General features: G+C 36.5%; 1 protein-coding gene across 1 annotated transcript in view; it reads left to right on the top strand.

The window, feature by feature from the left end:
- Nucleotides 1-21,694, top strand: part of LOC127624970 (protein unc-13 homolog B) — a 92,432-nt gene that overhangs the window by 48,249 nt on the left and 22,489 nt on the right. Inside the window, exons 16-31 of the mRNA XM_052099969.1 lie at nucleotides 1,787-2,014; nucleotides 2,461-2,602; nucleotides 3,148-3,317; nucleotides 5,220-5,335; nucleotides 6,018-6,181; nucleotides 8,726-8,876; nucleotides 9,993-10,061; nucleotides 10,815-10,904; nucleotides 11,346-11,486; nucleotides 13,563-13,756; nucleotides 13,841-13,926; nucleotides 16,986-17,112; nucleotides 17,386-17,482; nucleotides 18,220-18,363; nucleotides 20,924-21,001; nucleotides 21,197-21,274. Of these exons, the coding sequence (XP_051955929.1) occupies nucleotides 1,787-2,014; nucleotides 2,461-2,602; nucleotides 3,148-3,317; nucleotides 5,220-5,335; nucleotides 6,018-6,181; nucleotides 8,726-8,876; nucleotides 9,993-10,061; nucleotides 10,815-10,904; nucleotides 11,346-11,486; nucleotides 13,563-13,756; nucleotides 13,841-13,926; nucleotides 16,986-17,112; nucleotides 17,386-17,482; nucleotides 18,220-18,363; nucleotides 20,924-21,001; nucleotides 21,197-21,274 (2,075 nt within the window). The remainder of the gene's footprint in view (nucleotides 1-1,786; nucleotides 2,015-2,460; nucleotides 2,603-3,147; nucleotides 3,318-5,219; nucleotides 5,336-6,017; nucleotides 6,182-8,725; nucleotides 8,877-9,992; nucleotides 10,062-10,814; nucleotides 10,905-11,345; nucleotides 11,487-13,562; nucleotides 13,757-13,840; nucleotides 13,927-16,985; nucleotides 17,113-17,385; nucleotides 17,483-18,219; nucleotides 18,364-20,923; nucleotides 21,002-21,196; nucleotides 21,275-21,694) is intronic.

Genomic DNA, 21,694 nt, shown 5'->3' with positions numbered 1-21,694 from the left:
AGATGATGTAACAGTACATCCATCGAGAGTCAAATTATATTGTAGTGGCTTATTTTAAAAGTTTTTAGTCCAATAATTAGTACTCTGTTTTGTCGGAATTGAGTAGAAGGAATGTTCTGGCATTGGATGATCTTTTATTTCATTGATACACTCTGCTAATTTGGAGAATTGTGAAACTTCGTCAGGTTTTGAAGAAATATAAAGATGGGTATTGTGGAATAACAGTGTATAACAGTGGAAACTTATTCCACGATTCCTGATAATATCTCCAAGGGGAAGCATATACAAGGAGAAAATATGATTGCATAATTCCAATTTTATTTCTGATTATTTCAATTTTATCTGTAAAGATATTTACGAAGCCATTGCTCTTGTGCTGCGACGGAATATCTGGTTCAGTTGAGGCTTTATTCTGAACCAATTTAGCCACAGTGCTGAATAAACACCTAGGATTATTGTGGTTATTTTCTATGAGTTTGCTCAAATATGTTGACCTTGCAGCTTTTAGTGCCTTTCTGTTGCTAAAGACCCGATCCTTCCATGCACCGCGAAATACCTCTACTTCATCAAGTTCTTCTAGGCTTTGGGGCTTACTGAGTGTATGAATTAGATCTGGAAGATTATTAGTGAAGCTATCTTTAGTGGTCGAAAGAATAGTTCTACCTGAATGATATCGTGGTGTAGATTGAGTAATGTTAACTGATCACAGCATACAAGAGACGAGGTAATGATCTGAGATGTCATCGCTCTGTGGCAGAATTTCTATAGTATCAACATCAACTCCATATGACAGAATTAAATCTAGTTTATGATTATGACGATGAGTTGGTCCTCAAATTTTGCATAGATGCCATTAAATTTGTTGCAAAGTTATAGATCATGATCAATGTCTCTGGATTCTGATTCCAGCAGACTTTACTAAAGCAGCCTAATTGTGAGTTGAATGATAAATTCAAGGAGTTTTTAATACTCCTTATTTCTAAGGATGAAGCACCCCACAGAAAGAATTATGCAATTATTAACGGATTGACATCAGGTTAGATACTTTACTCATGTAATTGTTCTTGTTAAAATGTCCCAATACCTTGTTGCTGAAGCGGGACAACACTCAGTAGCAGATCTATATGTTCTTTACAGTGTCAATGAATGGATGTCAAAAAGATAAAAATGTGAATAAATTAGTAAAATATTCTGTATAAGATGCATTACTGTTCCATTATAAGAGTTCTTTGTGGGGGAAATACCTTATCCTTTATTTACATGTAGGGCCTATTCAAGCATACCATGGAGCAAAAAATATTATTAAAACTTGCATAATAATAAGCGTACATATAAAGATTATGCATAGTGGCAATCTAGTAGCTTCTAGCGATTTTTTTTTTTCTCCAATTTTTTAAAGCGATGCGGACTGCGGCACCTTAATTTTTTCTGCATTTGGCCCCTGAAAAAGTTTGGTCACCCCTTTCAAAGATTGTGGTAATCATGGTATAAGCGGAATCATCCAGTCTGTCGAATTATAGAAAAGTGATGCACACCCGAGTTGTACCACCTCACGCTGTGCATTATTTTTCAGAAATTCAGCGGTCCATCATCAATTATTCCTTACTTATCTTACATTGGTTTATAACGCATGATCTCAAAACAAGACATTAAAATAATAATACATACAGTTACTTATATTTGGAAAGTTATTATTTTTTCACTTCAGTTTTTGCCACTTGTGTTGCAGAGATTAAACTCATCTACACTCTTTTAACCTTTTAACACCTCTCTCTACAATTTCTAGGAGCTGCTGAGAAGAGCTCCAAAACAGGAGCTGAGGATAAAACCCAGCATATCATCTCAGCCATGAAGGACCGCATGAAGGTCAGAGAGAGGAACAAGCCAGAAATCTTTGAGATGATCAGGCTTGTGTTCAGTGTGACCAAACTGAACCATGCACAGCAGATGAAGGCCATTAAACAGACTGTGCTTGATGGAACCTCCAAATGGTCTGCCAAGATCTCGATCACAGGTATAACCGCCTTTCAGCAACAAGCACGGAAGCTGTTATTGTCTCTGAACTCTGTATGACTGATAATTGTAATACATGCAGAGTCCGTGTAGAGTCCGTTGTTTTCTGATTTCAAGTCATTCAAGTAATAATTCTGTGTCATCAAAATTATTTTGCTAATAGGATGTTTTAATTACATTAAACACTTTGTCAGTAAAGGCACTGTGTCATGCTATTTCAGTCTTCCCATGTTCAAAATGTAATTCAATTAATTTTACTGGTATTGTAAATTAGATTTATTTTCTATCAAACTATGTGTGTGTGTGTGTGTGTGTGTGTGTGTCTGTGTGTCTGTGTGTCTGTGTGTCTGTGTCTGTGTGTCTGTGTGTGTGTGTGTGTGTGTGTGTGTGTGTGTGTGTGTGTGTGTGTGTGTGTGTGTGTGTGTGTGTGTGCATTTGTGTTTCCAGTGTTGAGTGCTCAAGGCCTGCAGGCTAAAGACAGAACTGGTTCCAGTGATCCATATGTGACTGTTCAGGTTGGAAAGACCAAGAAGAGAACCAAAACTATCTATGGTAACCTCAACCCTGTGTGGGAGGAAACATTCAACTTGTGAGTCTGATACAATATCATAGTTTCTCTCTGTTCTTTTGAAATCCTCTCTTTTCACTGATGTTCTTATTCTTACAGTATTTTTTACCAGTGTAACCAGACCAAATCTATAAATGTTTCATGTTATAATATTTAATGCTACAGGAAAATAGCACTGCATAAAAGGCCTGAAACCCTGGGGAGAAGAAAAAAAGAAGTAATTTTTGGCTTTCATTAAATGGCAGCAACAGCAATATGGCAAAAACACTAAATTTCATTAAACCATTAATTTGTAATTAAATTTATTATTAGTTCTAATCACAAGGAAAAACATTTCCACCAAAATGTTATAGTTTTGTAGCCTAACTATAGTTTGTTTATAGTTGGCAAGCAACAAAGTAATTGCATGCATTAATATTAAATTGAATTGATGTGCCGGCACAGGTATACAAATATTGTATATTTTACACTGACTTTGAAAGTGGCTCAATCAGATTTAGAGCCAGAACTATCCATTTTATAAAGCTGCTTTTGGTTTGTTCACAAGTTTGCTCTATCCTCCATAGCGAGTGCCACAATTCATCTGACCGTATTAAACTGCGTGTATGGGATGAAGATGACGATATAAAATCTCGGGTAAAGCAACGTCTGAAGAGGGAATCAGATGACTTTTTGGGTCAGAGCATAATTGAGGTCCGAACTCTCAGCGGAGAAATGGACGTCTGGTATAACCTTGGTAAGTTCTGCAATATCTGTGTTTGCTTGTGTGGTACTTTTTAATGTATCTGTTGTTGAACTTTTTTCTCCGGGGCTTTGAAAGTATCATCCATGTTCTATTGTGTCGCACAAAAAAATTAAACAATCTGTCTGGTTAAAAGTCTCTGGTGTGTGGAAGGAGATACATTTACAATCTATGGCTAAACTATGAACTGTAATCTGTAATAAAATAGTTATTCTGATCTTTTTCATTTTTAATGTTGTAATAAGCCTGGTCAGATAAAAATGAAATAATGGAGTAATTTGAATGAGATATAAAATTGTATCTGTGATACAGTATATGCCATTTTTAAACTACACTTTCATGATTAATTAAATAGATCTCCAACATTGGTGCTGGACCTTTAATAGTCAGACAGTTGGTTTAACAATTACTCTCTAGTCACATGGCTTCTCTCTCCTTAAATATTAATATAGTAGCAGTTGGACAGCCATCCTTCAACTTAGATTTTCATAAGAAATATAGTGTCCAATCTATGGCTTCCTCAACCAAGCACTTCCTCACAAAGAAATTAATGATAAAATATTTAGTGCACAAAATGGTAAAATTATGATTATTAACTGATGTTATGACTGATATTCTGCTAGACTTAAATCTTGAGTTAAAAAGCCTTTATTGTAAATGGCTATTACAATAACAGTGGAAAAAAGAGGGCTGTAAATCTACACGTATAGGCACAAAAATGCCTTCTTCAACACACAAAAGTGACTCTCATGGGGCCTGGGAAGCTCGGCGAGTAAAAATGCTGACTACAATTCCTGGCGTCACGAGTTTGAATTCAGGGTGTGCTTAGTGACTCTAGCAAGGTCTCCAAAGACCTGATAAGTGACTTTGCACTAATGTGTCTTTTAGGGACAGTGCTCTTCTGAAACTGATTTTGGGAGGGCCAGGAATAACTTCTCTAAGAGTGGGATCACAAATTCGAATTGGGCAAGACAACTTGTTTTATATGATTGGACCAAATGACCATATTCGGTAACAAAATAGACTAGATTTTTTTGTTCTTTTTTCTTTTCTGATGAAGAAAATGAAGAAATTAATTCAGTACTTTTCTTTAAATAATTGATGTATTTTTCCTATTGTGTTATATACTGTATTTTTCCTATTGTGGAAAGCTGACAGCATCTCTGCTTGGGTGTGGCAACAGGTGATCGCACATGCTCCGTCTCTCTCTCTCTCTCTCTCACACACACACACACACACACACACACACACACACACACACACACACATCCATCCTTGTTTATTCAATAACTTGTTCGCAACAGCACAAGCCATGATACTATTTCTGAAGTGACATTTTTGAATTACTAACGGAAGTTTGGATGCATAATTTTAGTAGTTCCATGCACAAATGCATTTTTTATGACTGTACAAAATTTTTCCTAATATTTAAAAATGTACTTGTTCATTGAACTGTTGTATATAAGCAATATCACACTCGCAATCGTGCCTCTGGCTGAATCACAGCAGTGCTGATGTAGGGCCATATCGCACTCTTGCTCGTGTGATATTGCTTAAATGTATTTTTTTTTAAATCTCTCTTTATTGTGACATCCTTTGCTTTGATATAAGTACCTAGATATACACCACCTAGTGGATTTCTGACACTAAATTATGTGTGTTAGTTATTTCTTCTGAGTAGGTGTGCCCAATTTACCAATAATGAAGTGAATCTTTTCTCATTTCACTTTTGTGTGTTGTAGGCTGCACCCTGAAGAAGGCATTTTTGCAGATCCAGTTGGTTTTGTTTAAATGTAACTTCTATCGTAGAAGTTAATAAGACTTTGGCCAAGGGTCACCATTAGGACTAGAAGTTTATAAATGGAATCTATAATGGCCATGTGTAATCTCTTGCAGAAAAACGAACAGACAAGTCAGCAGTGTCAGGGGCCATCAGACTGCAGATCAGTGTGGAAATTAAAGGGGAGGAGAAAGTGGCCCCTTATCATGTTCAATACACTTGCCTGCATGAGGTAACCCATACTCATGCAGTCTTTGGTTGATAATTTACAACCTATTTAAATGTTTTAACACAAAAATGTATTTGCATCTGAAAGCCAACAAAACCAATGCCAATAAACACTTGAAGACCCCAAGAATTTGCTTGATGTGTGTAATTTTAATTCCTGTTTTGCCGTACCTGTATTCCCTATTAAAGAAAGAAGTTTGTATGGGGCATACCCCCCCCCCCCCCTTTTTTTGTTTTTAAATGGCTAACATGCTTCAGTAAAGTCACAGCCACGAACCATGATTTGCTACTTTGCTATTCGTTGCAGGTGGTATTATGGGGTGGGACATTCTCAGTCTAAAAAGTGTTTGATTGGACCAAAATCTGTGTAGTGCAGGCTGAGTCATCAATATTTGTTGTCCATTATCCAAGTGGAGAAAGACTGTATATTTTAAGTGCATATCTGCTAAAAGTGAATTTGATCAACATTTAGGAGTTCACTAGCGTAGATGGTCTCAAAGCTAAGAGACATGGACTGAAAGACAGAACTCCTATGTAGATTTCGTGGGGTCTTGCAGCAGGAAGTCTCACTCTTTCTCTCTCTCTCTCTCTCTCTCTCTCTCTCTCTCTCTCTCTCTCTCTCTCTCTCTGAAACAAACACACAAATTATATTTTAAAGTCATTCAAAAAGCTCTCTTTGTTTGTAGAATATCTTTCACTACATAACTGACATTGAAGGACAGGGCATGGTGAAGCTGCCTGCAGCATGTGGAGATGATGCCTGGAAGGTCTACTTCGATGAGGTTGCTCAAGACATTGTAGATGAGTTTGCCATGCGTTACGGAATAGAATCCATCTATCAAGCCATGACGTAAGCCCTGGAGCTTTGTGTATTTTTGGGAATTTGTAAATGTCTCTAGACTCTAGGTCCTTTGCTGTTGACAGGGGATGTTTGTAGGCAATATTTTCATGGTCAAGTGTTATTAAAGCAAGCAATACATTCACATCTGCTTTGTTTCCATCCAAGTTGTGAATTTAATTTATGCAAAAAAATATAATATTACAAAAAACAGTTTTCCATCCCATGTGTTCAAAAGAACAAAATTGTCACTTTTGGAAAAATTGTAAACAATACTTGCGGTTTAGAGCACACAGACAAAACACTCTAAAGGAACTAGAGCAACAGGGCTTCTGGAACCTCCTTCCTTATGTTTTTGCAGTGTGGATCTATAATATAAACTCAGCATCCCTAAAGAAACATCCCTTTTTCAGGACACTGTATTTTAAAAGTTATTTGGATTTGTAAAAACTTTACAGATCTTTATTATAAAGGGTTTAAATAATGTTTTCCATGCTTGTTCAATGAACCATAAACAATTAATGAACATGCACCTGTGGAACGGTTGTTAAGACACTAACAGCTTACAGACGGTAGGCAAATAAGGTCACAGTTAGGACACTAAATAGACCTTTCTACTGACTCTAAAAAACACCAAAAGAAAGATGCCCAGGATCCCTACTTATCTGTGTGAATGTGCCTTAGGCCTGGTGCATAGAGGCATGAGGACTGCAGATGTGGCCATGGCAATAAATTGCAATGTCCGTACTGCAAGACGCCTAAGACAGCGCTACAGGGAGACAGGAAGGACAGCTGATCATTCTCGCCATGGCAGACCATGTGTAACATCTTGCACGGGATTGGTACATCCCAATATCATACCTGCGGGACAGGTACAGGATGGTGACGACAACAACTGACCGAGACACATGAGGAACACACTATCCCTCCATCAGTGCTCAGAGTGTCCGCAATAGGCTGAGAGAGGCTGGACTGAGGGCTTGTAGGCCTGTTGTAAGGCATGTCCTTACCAGACATCACCAGCAACAATGTCGCCTATGGGCACAAACCCACCTTCGCTGGACCAGACAGGACTGGCAAAAAGTGCTCTTCACTGAAGAGTCGTGGTTTTGTCTCACCAGGCCTTATCAACGAAGGAATGAGTGTTACACCGAGGCCTGTTCTCTGGAGAGGGATCGATTTGGAAGTGGAGAGTCCTTCATGGTCTGGGGCGGTGTGTCACAGCATCATCGGACTGATCTTGTTGTCATTGCAAGCAATCTCAACAAGGAAGACATCCTCCTCCCTCATGTGGTACCCTTCCTGCAGGCTCATCCAGACATGACCCTCCAGCATGACAATGCTACCAGCCATACTGCTCAAACACCCCCCACCCCTTATCACTTTATGTCTTAGTTGTTGAATGTTTTTTGTTCATACAAATATTTACTCATGTTAAATGTGCTGAAAATAAAAACAGTTGAAAGTGAGAGTACGTTTCTTTTTTTGCTGAGTTTATATTTCAAAATTCAATAAACCTGCTCATTTGGCACATTTTAAGATTGTATTGAACTTATTTGCTCTGCAAACTCTATGCAGGCTTTGGATTTTCTACACACTGTTATTTCAGGATGACCAAAGCAACAATTCAGATGCGATGATTGGTCCACTGGTTAGTCCCGTTATGAACGAGTCATTTAGTAACATGACTTTTTTGGATGCACATCTTATCTTCCTAATAAATTCAATTAGGAGTTTATTCATCAAATGTGTTTCCATTACAGTTCATGCGCATTTCTTCTTATAGAATAAAATGTTTATACACTTCAAGCAGCGTAAACGTTTTTTTTATGCGCATTTTGGAGATTTTATTTGCATCTTAATGTTTCCATCGAGCAGTTTTTATGTGATTTTCCAAAATGTGCATACAAAATATGTGGATGGAAACCCAGCTAGTGTTACTTTATGCTATTAATAAACACTGAACATCAATGATGAGGTTTAAGGGTTTTTTATTAAAAAAAATTTAACAAAAATAAGTGTTTAAATGGACTGAATGTTTAGATTCAGCAGTAGTGAGAGAATGATATATCGACCAGGTTGATTAATAGTGACTATTTAGTCATTTTAAGATAACTCTGCCAGTAGCAGTATGTCAATCTAAAATGTACCATGTCAATGAATAATGCACATTTTCTTTTTTAGCGAATAATTTAATTAAATTTTTAAATAGTGTGTAGATATTGCCATCAGTATTAGTTATTAAAAACTTGTATTGGTATTCAGAAATGTAAAAGTAATATTGTTGTTGTATATAAATGCAGTAAACGCTACATTGAATGGGACAGACACTTGTGTATTAAATAAAAGGATTTGTGTGAAGATTTTATTAAAAAGCAGAGAATCACAATAAAAGGACTTGACAGACAATTTTTTTTTAACAAAATGAGAAATCAGTATATTTACATTTTGTTAAAGGAACTGATTGTCAGATATTCTTGATGAGTGCGATTTAGTACTATTACAAAGCTATTATAGTAATCCACTTCCCCTGTTTCCCTCTCTGGCAACTTGTAGGCACTTTGCATGTCTGTCATCAAAGTACATGTTGCCTGGTGTCCCTGCAGTGATGAGCACGCTCCTGGCCAACATCAATGCATTCTGCGCTCATCCCACCACAGTCACCAATGTCTCTGCTTGTGACCGCTTCACTGCCTCCAACTTTGGGGTAACGCTAGGCAGTATAGTCACACCAACATGAATAATAACTCCCTATGTTACAGTATACCTCATTATGGTGAAAATTAGAAGGTTCAATCACTTTACATAATTAGGTCTGTAGGTGTTGTGTCAAGATTGTATAATCCTGGAGTTGCGAGTTCGAATCCAGGGCGTGCTGAGTGACTTCATCCAGGTTTCCTAAGCAACCAAATTGGCGTGCTTGCTAGGTAGGGTAGAGTGACATGGGGTAACCTCCTCGTGGTCGCTATAATGTGTGGTTCTCGCTCTCAGTGGGTCGCGTGGTGAGTTGTGCATGGATGCCGCGGAGAATAGCGTGAAGCCTCCACACACGCTATGTCTCCGCGGTAACGCGCACAACAAGCCACGTGATAAGATGCGCAGATTGATGGTCTCCGACGTGGAGGTAACTGAGATTTGTCCTCTGCCACCCAGATTGAGGTGAGTCACTACGCCACTATGAGGTCTTGGCAGTTGGGCATTCCAAATTGGGGAGAAAAGGGGAGAAAAAAAAAGATTTTATAATCCTGAAGCCATTGAGAGTAATAGACTGAAGAAAATCATGTTGATTTTATCAAATTGATTCTATCAAAGCTAAATAAACACCTGAAATCCTTCCTTTCCCTTTATGTAATGGGTTATTCTGTTGAAAGAGACATGCCCATACACAGCATTTTCTGTGATATAAAAAAGATACAATACAATGAATATGTTGTCAGCTCCCTGACCCTTTACTTCCCAATCAAGTTAGCTTACTCTCATTGCCATGAGCAGGATTTATTCAAGAATATGTCTCTGATCTCTGCTGTAAAGTATGTGTCTAGGAGTCATAAGGCTTACCGTTTGTGTCCGTGGCCTGAGGTATAGATTTTATTCAGAAGAAGATTTGTAGGAGAGAAACACACCTGTGGTGTTGAAAATTGTAGGGAGTGTTTGTAGTTATTATTGTTTTATTGTTTTCTAACTATGTAACTAAAATGTACACTGCCTATCTCATTACTTCTATCTCATTTACAGTTATAATTGACCAAGAATGAAGAGTCTTTCTTTTGATCCTATCCACCATTAACTTCTTATGTTGCCTTCTTTTCATATCCTAAAACAGAAAGATCGGTTTGTTAGACTCCTGGATCAGCTCCATAACTCTCTCCGCATTGACCTGTCAACATACAGAGTAGGTATTCTTTATGTTCTTCATTCACAAGTTCACATTTTATCTAAACAGGCTTAACAATCTAAAAATTGCTCCTGGGGAATAGTCACTTTAAAAATTAAATTACACAATTGCTTGTGTTCTCTGCTCTTGCAGTGGATTTGTATGTTGGCTTCAAACAACTTGTTCAAAATCCTCTTAAATTGGAATTACATTGAATTATATCCTCAAATAAAATTCCAAAGTCATAATTTTGCAATAACTCTTGTGTAAATAGGTGAACAAAATAAAACCACACTTTTTATATAACAAAATAATGAAGGTAGAGTTTAACCTGTTTGTTAAATTTTCCAATTTTAAATAGTTCTTCAATTACAATTTCTGTTGGCCCCCCTAAAAATTTAGATTTATTTAATATATTTTTTGCTGTTTCATGAGTTGTTTACTTTAGAAATTATTTCCTATTTCAACAAAGACATTATTGGCAAATAAATCAGTAGGTTCCCATAATGACAAACTTGCCCAGTAGGAGCACGTTGTCTTAAAATGTGCTTGTTGAAGTAAAATGCTAGGTTCAATACTAGTTAAGCTCAATCTACAGCATTTGTGGCATAATGTTGATTGCCACAAAAATCCCGGCCTCCCCTACTTTATCTGTGTATGTACTGTATATACAGTAATTGGTGCTTTTATAATGACTGCTACTTCTCCTCAAGTAGATGTTTTACCAAGCTACGTCTCACACAAGCTTCCTGTGATGTTTTGTCTCTCCAGAATAATTTCCCAGCAAGCAGTAAACATCGTATGGATGATCTTAAATCCACAGTGGATTTATTAACTAGCATTACATTCTTCAGACTGAAGGTGAGACAATTTAAAAATGAAATTTTGACATAACGTATTGCCCCCCTACCTGTTTTATTGTTCGGTTGTTGGGTGTTACAGGGATGCAGGTCTCATTTGTAATACTTCGATTTCGAGTGAAGGATCCAGTAGAGACAAGTGATTCAATTGTGATTCATACAGTTTTGAGTTGATGCTCAGTTGTGCAGGAGGAAAGGACAATAGAAGGTTTGAGATGAAGATTGATTTCTTTGTCTCTTCAAGCACAGACTTTTGTTCCAGTTTTCATAATAGAGATTAGTCACTATTGTTCAGACAACTTTCCATTTGTTAGCTTGAGTTATACCATTTATTGAAAGAGAGCAAGAGAGTGTGTGTCAGTGTGTGCCCAAGCAAAATGTTAGTGTGGAAATAAACGTACAATGAAGTGCTATTTGTTTTTGTGGTGCCCTCTGTGTTCAGGTCTTGGAATTGCAGTCTCCTCCGCGTGCAGCTCATGTAGTCAGGGATTGTGTGAAAGCGTGCCTTAATTCTACATACGAGTACATCTTTAACAACTGTCAAGATTTGTACAACAGGCAGTTCCAGCTGGCTGCAGAGCCTGTGAGTAAATAAGCACACTCTCTTCTTACGGTGTGTTTGTATGCATACAAATGCATATGCTCACATATTTGTATGACAGTATGTCCAAGCACAGATGTTTCTGTTTACATTCTCACATCAGGAGTTGAATTTTGTTTGTGTTTGGTGAATGACTTGTGGGTGGTAGCAACAGCCACCTCTATTGGATGATATTTTACAAATCATATGTGTTACCATAGTAACCAGGTTTGTTCACAGATTAGGCCTATGTGAATCATCAGTATCATCTTGGGTTTTATTTGTAGACTTTTAATGTATAAATTGCCAGTGTAACGTCTGTTGATTTATGTAAATCAATCCATCCATTCATGCATTTCTGCTACTGACAAGAATGATACCTTTTACCTTTCTAAGCGATCACATTTACGATTTTCTTCTAGAATACAATAAAACATGGAACAAAAAGAAAATAACATAGATTTGCATTGTGGTGTGAACCAAGACAAGTGTAGGTAATAGGATGTCACAGAGGCTAGGGAGTGGGCTTTTGTGTCAGCAACCACCCAGAACACCCTAGCAATAGTATAGCAATGCCCTGGAAACCTTTAAATGGGCAGTCACCACTCTATCTAATTCAGATACTTTTGCTCTCCACAGTTAAATGTTGTGAAAAGACTTTAAAGCTGATCACACAGGTCTAAATGTCCCTGTTGTTTCCTGATGGTTAAAGGAATATTGACTCATCCCTCCTTTTCTTTAAAAAACCAAAAATCTAGGTTACAGCGAGGTTACAATGAAAGTGAATGGGACCAATTTTGGAGGGTTTAAAGGCCTAAATGTGTAGTTTTGGTTTAAACCCATGCATTATTTGAGCTGCAATTTTGTTTAGTTCTTTATTTTTACAGTAATTTTAGGGTTTGTTGACATTACATCGTCAATTCAATGAAGGTGTAAAATTGGCTTTCACTTTACACAAAAATGGTTAGTAAGCAATTTTATCACACTTATCATGTTAACACGCATATTGTTTACGTTTTGTACCTATAATTTTGGAATAGTGAGTATTTTAACGTTTACAGATTGGCCCCATTCACTTCCATTGTAAGTGCCTCACTGAAACTTAAATATTTGCACTTTTAAAGAAAAGGAGGGGCAAGTCAAAATACATTTTTGTGGCAATCAGTATTTTGAATAGGGCTGACGATTTAACGTGTTAATTCAGTTCGATTAATATTATTTCAAAAAACACGTAAAAATTTTTTACGAAATTAATCGCAATGCCCCCGGATTGTAATATGGAAGATTCCTGAGAAATGCAAGCTTGTAGTACCACCTGTTTACTCCAGAGGGCAGTAATTGAAATTTCAGCTGTGTGGCAACACGCAGTTTATACAGTGAAGAAAACAACCAGACAGCACAAAACAGACATTCGTTACGTTCGTGCGCAAATTCGAACTAAGGGATCTCAAGATGTGTTCTAAACATTTTATGATTATGACGCAATGCACCCGAGACGCTACACAAGCATCCGTCTGATGCTTGTTGAAATTGACGGGTCCTTAAGCATGCCCTCATAATGAATAATGACAAATTCACTTGCGAAATGGATTGCTGTGAACTGTGTGTCAATGACTGACTTATGTTCAATAATATGGTAGTAAACAATACATTGTATTCTAAAGCAGGTTTTTGTATTGTCTTATCAATGATTAAATCTTCTGCCACAAGAATGTAATGCATTTTAATTATCTGAATAAATATATATATATATATATATATATATATATATATATATATATATATATATATATATATATATCATTATTTTTATTTTTTTAAATAATTATATTTAAAGATAACTAGAATTTCATCATTATATATTTAATTATTGTTATATGAGGGTCTTTCTCAGCAAATATTTGTATATGCGATTAAAAGCAATTAATTGAGCATAATTAATCGGGACATCATGTAATTCAATTAAAAATTTTAATCGATTGACAGCCCTAATTTTGACACAAATGCTGTCAAATGAGTTTAACTTTTATTGAACTTGGAATATTCCATTAAGTTCCCTCTGTTCTGTTTTTACTGCAGAATCCAAAAGAAAAGAACGAGGGAGAGGAGGATGAAGAAGAGGAAGAGATGGAGAGAGAGAAAAAAGAGGACAATTCTACCATGGAGGAACCTGGACCAAGCATACAGAACCTGGACTTCTGGCCCAAACTCATCACCTTAATAGTGTCCATCATAGAGGAGGACAGGAACTCTTACAACCCAACAATAAACCAGTCAGTAAATGCTTGGAGATGCACAATATCAGACACATTGGCTGGTTAAATTAAGGTTTAACTTGTGATGCTTATCTTATGCAGGTTTCCTCAGGAGCTGAATGTGGGGAAGGTCAGTGCTGAAGTTATGTGGACACTCTTTGCTCAGGACATAAAGTATGCCCTGGAAGGTATGGAGAATGCAAATAATTGTGTGTGTGTGTGTGTGTGTGTGTGTGTGTGTGTGTGTGTCAGTTTATACTTGTTTGTGTATGAATTGTTTTGTATGTCTGTGTGCCACAAATTCATTTGTTTTACTCCTCCTAAAATTCACTTGATCTGTCCTTTGTTTTATTTTTATTTCTCATATATCAGTCCTTCAACACATCGCCCTCAGACATTGGAAGAATGGTAAAGGTCAAAGGTTATAAGGCCTTTTTTGGTCATGAGACTGTGAAGTGGACATTTTTCAAGTGGAGATAATTATAATCTGTTATGTGCTACACAGCTTTTTCCCTTAAAAGGGCCATATCCTACACCTTACATTTTTAGCATTTTGTTTTACCACTTATAATGTTAGGCTTTAAGACTTCTATGTAAATATGCTGTGTTGTGATTAGCTCTTTGTATGTGAAATGAGTAACTGTGCTTACCGGTCACATGTGTTTTTGGGTCCAAACTGGGTGTGCCATGTTGCTGAATACTAAATATGCATTAATATATAAATATGCTAATATGCTCATGTGATGTCACTTTCATAAAGGTTTGTGATTGACGTGTTTTTGCAGCTTAGTTTCAATAAATGGTCTGGGTGGATTGGGTAGGCAGCTTTGCATAGTGAAAGTCAGAATTTATATGCACCAAACTCTTATTTCAAAACAGCAAAGCAAATCCTGTTTGTCCGTGATATGACCCCTTTAAAGGCACTCTTTTGGTCTTAAGTCCCCACTCTCTCACTGCCTCAGCAGAGTTAGAGTATAGAACCCCCTGATTTTACTTTAGATCTGCAGAGTAGGAGGAAACTGTAGCTAGTATATAGACCCCTCATTGACAAATTGATCTTTTCTTTTTGATGCCACCATCTTTTCATTGCACACCTGCACCTTTTTTTCATCTTTCTGAAGTGTTCTTCATCTCTCATGTCTGCCTTCTTTCCTTCCTCCTTGTCTTTTGATAATAGCCTTTGCCTCATTTCATATTCGCAGACTTGAGTTTTACACTGGTAAGAAATGCAAGTGAATGTGTGTGTGTGTGTGTGTGTGTGTGTGTGTGTGTGAGCGTGTATTTATCACTTTGTGGGTACCAAATGTCCCCATAAGGATAGTAAAACCCGAAATGTTTGACCTTGTGGGGACATTTTGTCGGTCCCCATGAGGAAAACAGCTTATAAATCATACTAAATTATGTTTTTTGAAAATGTAAAAATGCAGAATGTTTTCTGTGAGGGTTAGGTTTAGGGGTAGGGTTAGGTTTAGGGGATAGAATATAAAGTTTGTACAGTATAAAAACCATTATGTCTATGGAAAGTCCCCATAAAACATGGAAACACAACTGTGTGTGTGTGTGTGTGTGTGTGTGTGTGTGTGTGTGTGTGTGTGTGTGTGTGTGTGTGTGTGTGTGTGTGTGTGAAATGCATTTCATTATCATTTTCTTAGATAGCATTAGCTTAAGTGAACACATTTGGAGACCGTCAGACAATAAAGCAATATGATATTTAGACTGGTGGAAGAATAAATGTGTTGAAACAGAAAGAGTGTAAATCTGAGGATGTGAGTGAAGTTAAGCAACAGAAATTTCCCCTCCCTGCTCAAAGCATTTTGTAATCACTCTGCTTCAGCTCCATTCCATGTTTTCCATTTCCCATTCCTCGGTCGCTCCCCACTCTCTGGTAAGAGGAACCTTACTCAAAATAGTAAGGTTCTCCAGTGAACCAGTTACTTTGTGTAAAGTTATTTCACAATGTTTAAGCATAATGAACGTCTGAGGAAAGCATGTCTTTTCGGGTATGTGCAATTTCCGCTCAGTTGCGCATTCGCTGTGCTGATTTATTTTTTTTATATTGCTTTTCTGTGTAAACATGCGCTAGTTGAATATGTATGACCGTTGCGGCTAAGTCCCCACTCTCTCACTGCCTCAGCAGAGTTAGAGAATAGAACCCCCTGATTTTACTTTAGAGCTGCAGAGTAGGAGGTGTATGACCGTTGCGGATAGTCTTGCTGGGTTATTATTTTTCAGTATTTGGCACTCGATTACCTCATTTTTATGATGCCATGTCAAGTTAAAAGAACCTAAAAAATGCGTCTCTTGACACCTGTTTCATTCTGTTTTATTCGTTGGGCTTTTTTTAACCAAGAGCTCATTCTGTCTGAACAGCCCCTAACCCAACCATATTTCCATACATTTCCAACACTACATCATGTTGTCTTGACACGTCTTTGTAAATTCCACAAAATGTTTGGTCTGTAACCTTCTTTGTCATTCATTTTAACTAAACATTAGTGTTTTTGATTGTTATCTTATGCATGGTAGCACCATTTTTGATTTTTAATGGGAATGACAACAAGGCTGGAAGGGATAGACTTACCATCTCTTCAATGGCACGCACGGTATAAACCTGTAAAAAGCTCTAAGAGCTCATCTGATTTTCCACAACTTATGTTGTTTGGAGTTTTTGTCTGCTTATTTCTTGGAATATGGAACGATCCAAAACCACTTTAAACTGCAGTACAGCCAACTGAAGAGACTGTAAGGCTGCATTTGGAATGGCATACTACCCATACTACTATTGCTACTTCTACTATATATGTCTATGGCAGTAAGAGTAGTTTGGCGGTATGCCATTCTGAAATTGGACTACATCTATCCTTCACAGCCTCGTTGTCATTCCCAAAGGTGCTGCTGCTGTGAATAAGGTATGTTGTCTATTAACACTGTACATGGTGTTAAATGAGTGGTGAATTCTTGCTGACATGCAATTGCATTAAGCGTTAACTTCTGTTCTGCTCCTGATGGAGCGGTATCGTGATTTTGGATCAAGAAAAATCACTGACACTCCCACTCTCAAAAACGCTCCTCACTCCAGGCAAAATTGTGCAACTCGCTTACACAACACAATGCTCGCATACTCTGATGTACATGTTTACAGCAGAGTGGCTGGAAGAAAATCATGACATAACTTAAGGTCTCATGATTCTGCCAAGAGTCAAGCAAAGTAAAACGTGACAACTCTTGATACTTGTTTTTTCCACAGAGCATGAAAAGCTGAGGTTGTGTAAAATTGCGGACTACATGAATCTGCATTTCAAAGTTAAATGGCTCTACAACGAGTATGCCCATGACCTACCTGCCTTTTCCGACATCATCCCAGAGTACCCATCGTGAGTCATGCCACTTCAAGTTTTGTTACTGAGTCTTTGGCTAAAGTTTATTCTTATTCTTAAAATATTCTGCTGTTAGTCCTTCTTTTGTGTAGTTTTAGGATCTCATTCATATACATTCATCACTAAACAATTTAAAAATAGTCTTTGCTAGTCTTCTGTACAAACAGAAAATGTCTCTATTGCTTAAACATTCTTGACCTCTTGTTTCTTCTTTGCCTTCCTGTTTATTCCTCCTGTTTCTCTATATATTTCTTTATTTCCCATATGTAGGTGGTTTCTGTCATTTGTTCTGCAATGGCTGGCTGAGAATGAGGAAGTGTCAATGGAATTTATGCATGGGGCTCTTGAGAGAGATAAAAGAGAGGGAGTATGTTTCAGAAACTAAAACCTTTCTGTGTGGTCCCCTCTCATTTGCTGTTGGTCTACTTGGCTTTAAAGCAATGTCTTGACAAACAAATGGTCGCTTGCTCTGTATTTCCCCATTAGAGGAACATCATGGACTTCAAATGTCACTATCAGAATGTTTTAAGTGGTGTTTTTTTATTGTTTACCAACCAGTTTCGAAGAAGTATAGAGGTACCCTGGGTCCTCTCTGTTACAGTATAGACGTCTGGAATCTTACATTTAATTTCACTGAACTTCACCACTACCACTAGAGGTGGAATAACCAAGTGGTTGGTCAATGGAAGATTACCTTTGGTACCATCCGTATGGCATCACTTGTGGCCTATAAGCTGCACAAGTTAGAATGCCAATTGTGAACACCAACCTGCAATGGTGATCAATAAGATATAATTTGAGTGTGTTTACTTACATAACATAATCATCTCAACATCTGCTGGTTTTAAAAATCACATAAGATTAAAAATCAGCTCATTATGCAGGATCGACACACCGTTTTGTGCTTTTAGATTAGTTTTCTTCTGTTGTGGGATTATACATTTTAAATTTGACATGCAAAGGAGTGTCCTGTGAAAATGTAATGTTGATTGATTTGGATAAAAGCATCAAATTAATGACAAATTAGTAGTAAAATGTATGATTCTTAAGCATTTCTAAGACCCTTTGACCTCAAATTGATATTTTCGCTTGTCTTTTCAATAGTTCCAGCAGACATCTGAACATGCTCTGTTCTCCAGTTCGGTGGTGGACATTTTCACTCAGCTCAACCAGAGCTTTGAGATCATCAAGAAACTAGACTGTCCCAATCCTGCTGTTGTAGCCCAATACAACCAACGTTTTGCCAAGGTGCAGACCAGCAAACCTAAACTACATTGTATACCAGTGATTCCTGCAATACTCTTCAATGGCGGTGCTTTGCCGGTCCTGAATCTACAGCGCCACAGCAAAATAACATATATTTCACTTAAGTTGTGAGGCTGCAGTCTGAATTCAAATTCAAATTCAAATTGAATCACACAAAAAGACTCACACTCTAGGGCTGCAACTAATGATTATTTTGATTATTGATTAATCTAACGATTATTAGAACGATTATTCAACTATTCAGCGATTATTGCACCGATTAATCATTAGCTCTTAACCGATTATTCTGCTTGTGTCCCGACATAAAAGGTTATATTAAACGTGCTAACTAACAATAAAGTTTTTTTAAAAAAACCTCTAAATGACATTCACTTAATTAAAGGGGGAAAAATATGTTTTAGTAAAATTAATTAAAGAAATTCACTGTAAAAAAAACTATTGTTATCAAGTGTTTTTGTCTTGATTTCTATTTAAAATTGTCTAAAAATCCTTAAAACAAGATAAATTTACTTAAGAAGCAACATATAAGATATTTAGACTTGCTTTAAGAGAATGTATCTTAAATATACAGTAAGTGTATTTTGTACACGTGTGTATTTTTTCACTTGGTTATAATTCTGCGAGTGCAGTAAGGATAAAATATACTTAAATTCAAGATCTATTCTCTAAAAGCAAGTCTAAATATATTATATGCTGCTTCTCAGGTGAATGCATCTTTTTTTTTTTTTTAAGGATTTTTAGATGTTTAAAAATATTTGTATTTTTAATATTATATTCAACATTCTCAGATAACAATTTTTTCTTCTGCAGTATAGCTGCTAAAGAAAATTTGCATTGTTTTAAAGGAGTTTTAGATATTTTTATTGGAAAAAAATCATAAATTTATTTTTTTACAGTGTATAATGGGGCGAAGACTACTCTCTCTCACCTTTCTGTTCACTTCAATCCATCTTTAACTCACAAAAAAACAAACTCTCTCCTATTAATAAAGCTGTGTGTGGCAGCGGGGGCGTGGTCAAGTGCCCGTCCGGGGGAGAAAGCGGTAAGGGCGCTTGCACCTAAGCTAAATTATGTATTAAGTATTTAAGATGTAACAACGGGGTGTTTCCTTTAAAGAGCTCCGACTCCACTTATTCCACAACGAGAGTGCTTCTGTATTTACTTATTTGGTATTTTTGTATAATTCCCTTGTACTTTGTGATCTACATCACCTGAAGCTGTGAAAGTTTAGAGTGCATCTGGACTGTGAGGTGTGTAATTCTTCCTCTCAGTCAGGTGCGAGCTGCAGTGCTGCTCTCACGCATCATCATTGGAGTTTAATGTGATCTCATGTTACATTAAATTATATCAAATGACTATTCGACAACGAAAGTTTTTGTCGACAATTTTTTATTGTTGATGTTGTCGATAATGTTGACTAATCGTTTAAGCCCTATCACACTCACAAGTTTTGTGTACTTACTGTGAGAGTGTGGATGGGGGACATCCTTACTGGCAAAACAGCTTTCTCAAGGAAATACTGTTACACACTAAATTTATATGAGAGAGAGTCTCAGAAAGAGAAAGATTGTAGAGAATGAAGGCAAGAAAAGCTGCTGGCAAAGAGAATGCATGTCTTTAAACCATCTTTTTTTAACCTGTGAGTCATTTTTATATTGCACGACTGACGCAGTTTCATCTTTGCAGAAGCCTACACAAGTTTTGTACTGTGCATGCTGAAATGTTTTTACATTTTAATTAGGTTTTAGCGAGGACAGTGAATAAATGGCTCTGTTCCAAAAGCTAGCAAGCTGTCTCTCTGTTCTACATACATAGGTAGCTGCTCTTTTAAGGCAGCATCTTAACTAAAATGGAACCTCAAAAGGTAATAATTTTAAGTGCTCTACTTAGGAAGCAACTCTGTGCATCGTTCAAGAAGTGCACAGGAGACTAGACTTACAGTAATTGATTTCACTTGAGTTTGTCTAACTGCATGATCCTCCAATAAGCATAAATATTCACACAAATATAAGGTAAAATAGTCAAGTTTTTATTAAATCAAGCAATTTTTATTGATAGTATTCAGTATTTAATTAATTATATTTATTACATTTTTTTCCTTACTTTGTCTACCATATTGGATACATTTTTCTCTGCAAAGGATACATGGGATTTTGCCTTAATATTGAACCAAAACGTAAATAATTATGGTGCTTACCTTTTGGAACAGCTTTTACGTCAGGAGCACACCTATAATGCAATGCTCCCCAGGTTTTAAAAAAGCTTATCTCATATCGATATAATACTTTATATTATGTCGATAATACCTTTGTCTTTTTTTCTAATACTTTTCCAATAATCTGCATATTTAGGTCTATATATGGGAACAAAACAGGAGCTTAATGCATCTGCCCATTAAATATTCATTCGTTTTCAACAACAGTCAATTTATCTGCCATTCCAGATTAGTAGATCAGTACAATGTGTAGTTCATTTACTCAACATTGCGTTTAGGTGTAACGTATGTTCTTTCTTTTTTTTTTTTTTTTCCTTTCCTCTTCAGACTATCACCAAAGTGCTCCTGCAGTATTGTACTATTCTAAGCAAGAGCTTCTCTTCCTACTGTGAGAAACAGAAGACCGTAAGTGTTAACAAAAACAGTATTTAATAGTGTAAAGACTAAACAAACACTATTTTTGTACCAAAGTTTTAATTGTGGCTGAATATAAATTATGTCAGCTAACGTAACAGAACTGTTAGTTCTAACTGCTCTCTAAGCTCTCTCTCTCTCTTTTTCTTTCCTTTTCTCTTTCATTCCCTCCTTCATCTTCTGCAGCCCTGTGTGTTGATGAATAATGTTCAACAGATGCGTGTGATGTTGGAAAAGATGTTTGAATCTATGGGGGCCAAACAGGTGAGTGGAACATGAAGTAATAATGGCTTGTGATGCAGCATTTTCTACAGAATTCAGCTCTTGCAGCAGGGAAAATAATATATTATATTTTTTTTATGTTATATTATACAGTTTATTATGTATTGTATTTATATTATATATTAGTAGCATTTTAATGTTTACATTTATTTAATAACAAAAAATTATTGCAAAAATGTATCTGTAGCTAGCTACAGTTCAAGGATTGTGACGGGGTTTCATCCCACTTTTCCAAATTTATTTTTTAGAACCCACTTAACTTGAATATTATATAATTGTAATATAATACTGAATAATAATAATAATAAAAAATTATGTTTTTATTAAATTAAGAAATTACAGAAATATGTTACAATTGTATTATGATAAATATTATTATACAAGTAAAATTCTAAATAATTT

Source organism: Xyrauchen texanus, chromosome 3 (genome assembly GCF_025860055.1).
Source record: "Xyrauchen texanus isolate HMW12.3.18 chromosome 3, RBS_HiC_50CHRs, whole genome shotgun sequence".
NCBI classification, from domain to species: Eukaryota; Metazoa; Chordata; class Actinopteri; order Cypriniformes; family Catostomidae; genus Xyrauchen; species Xyrauchen texanus.
Note: the sequence above shows the minus strand (reverse complement) of the source record. Positions and strands in the feature narration are given on the sequence as shown.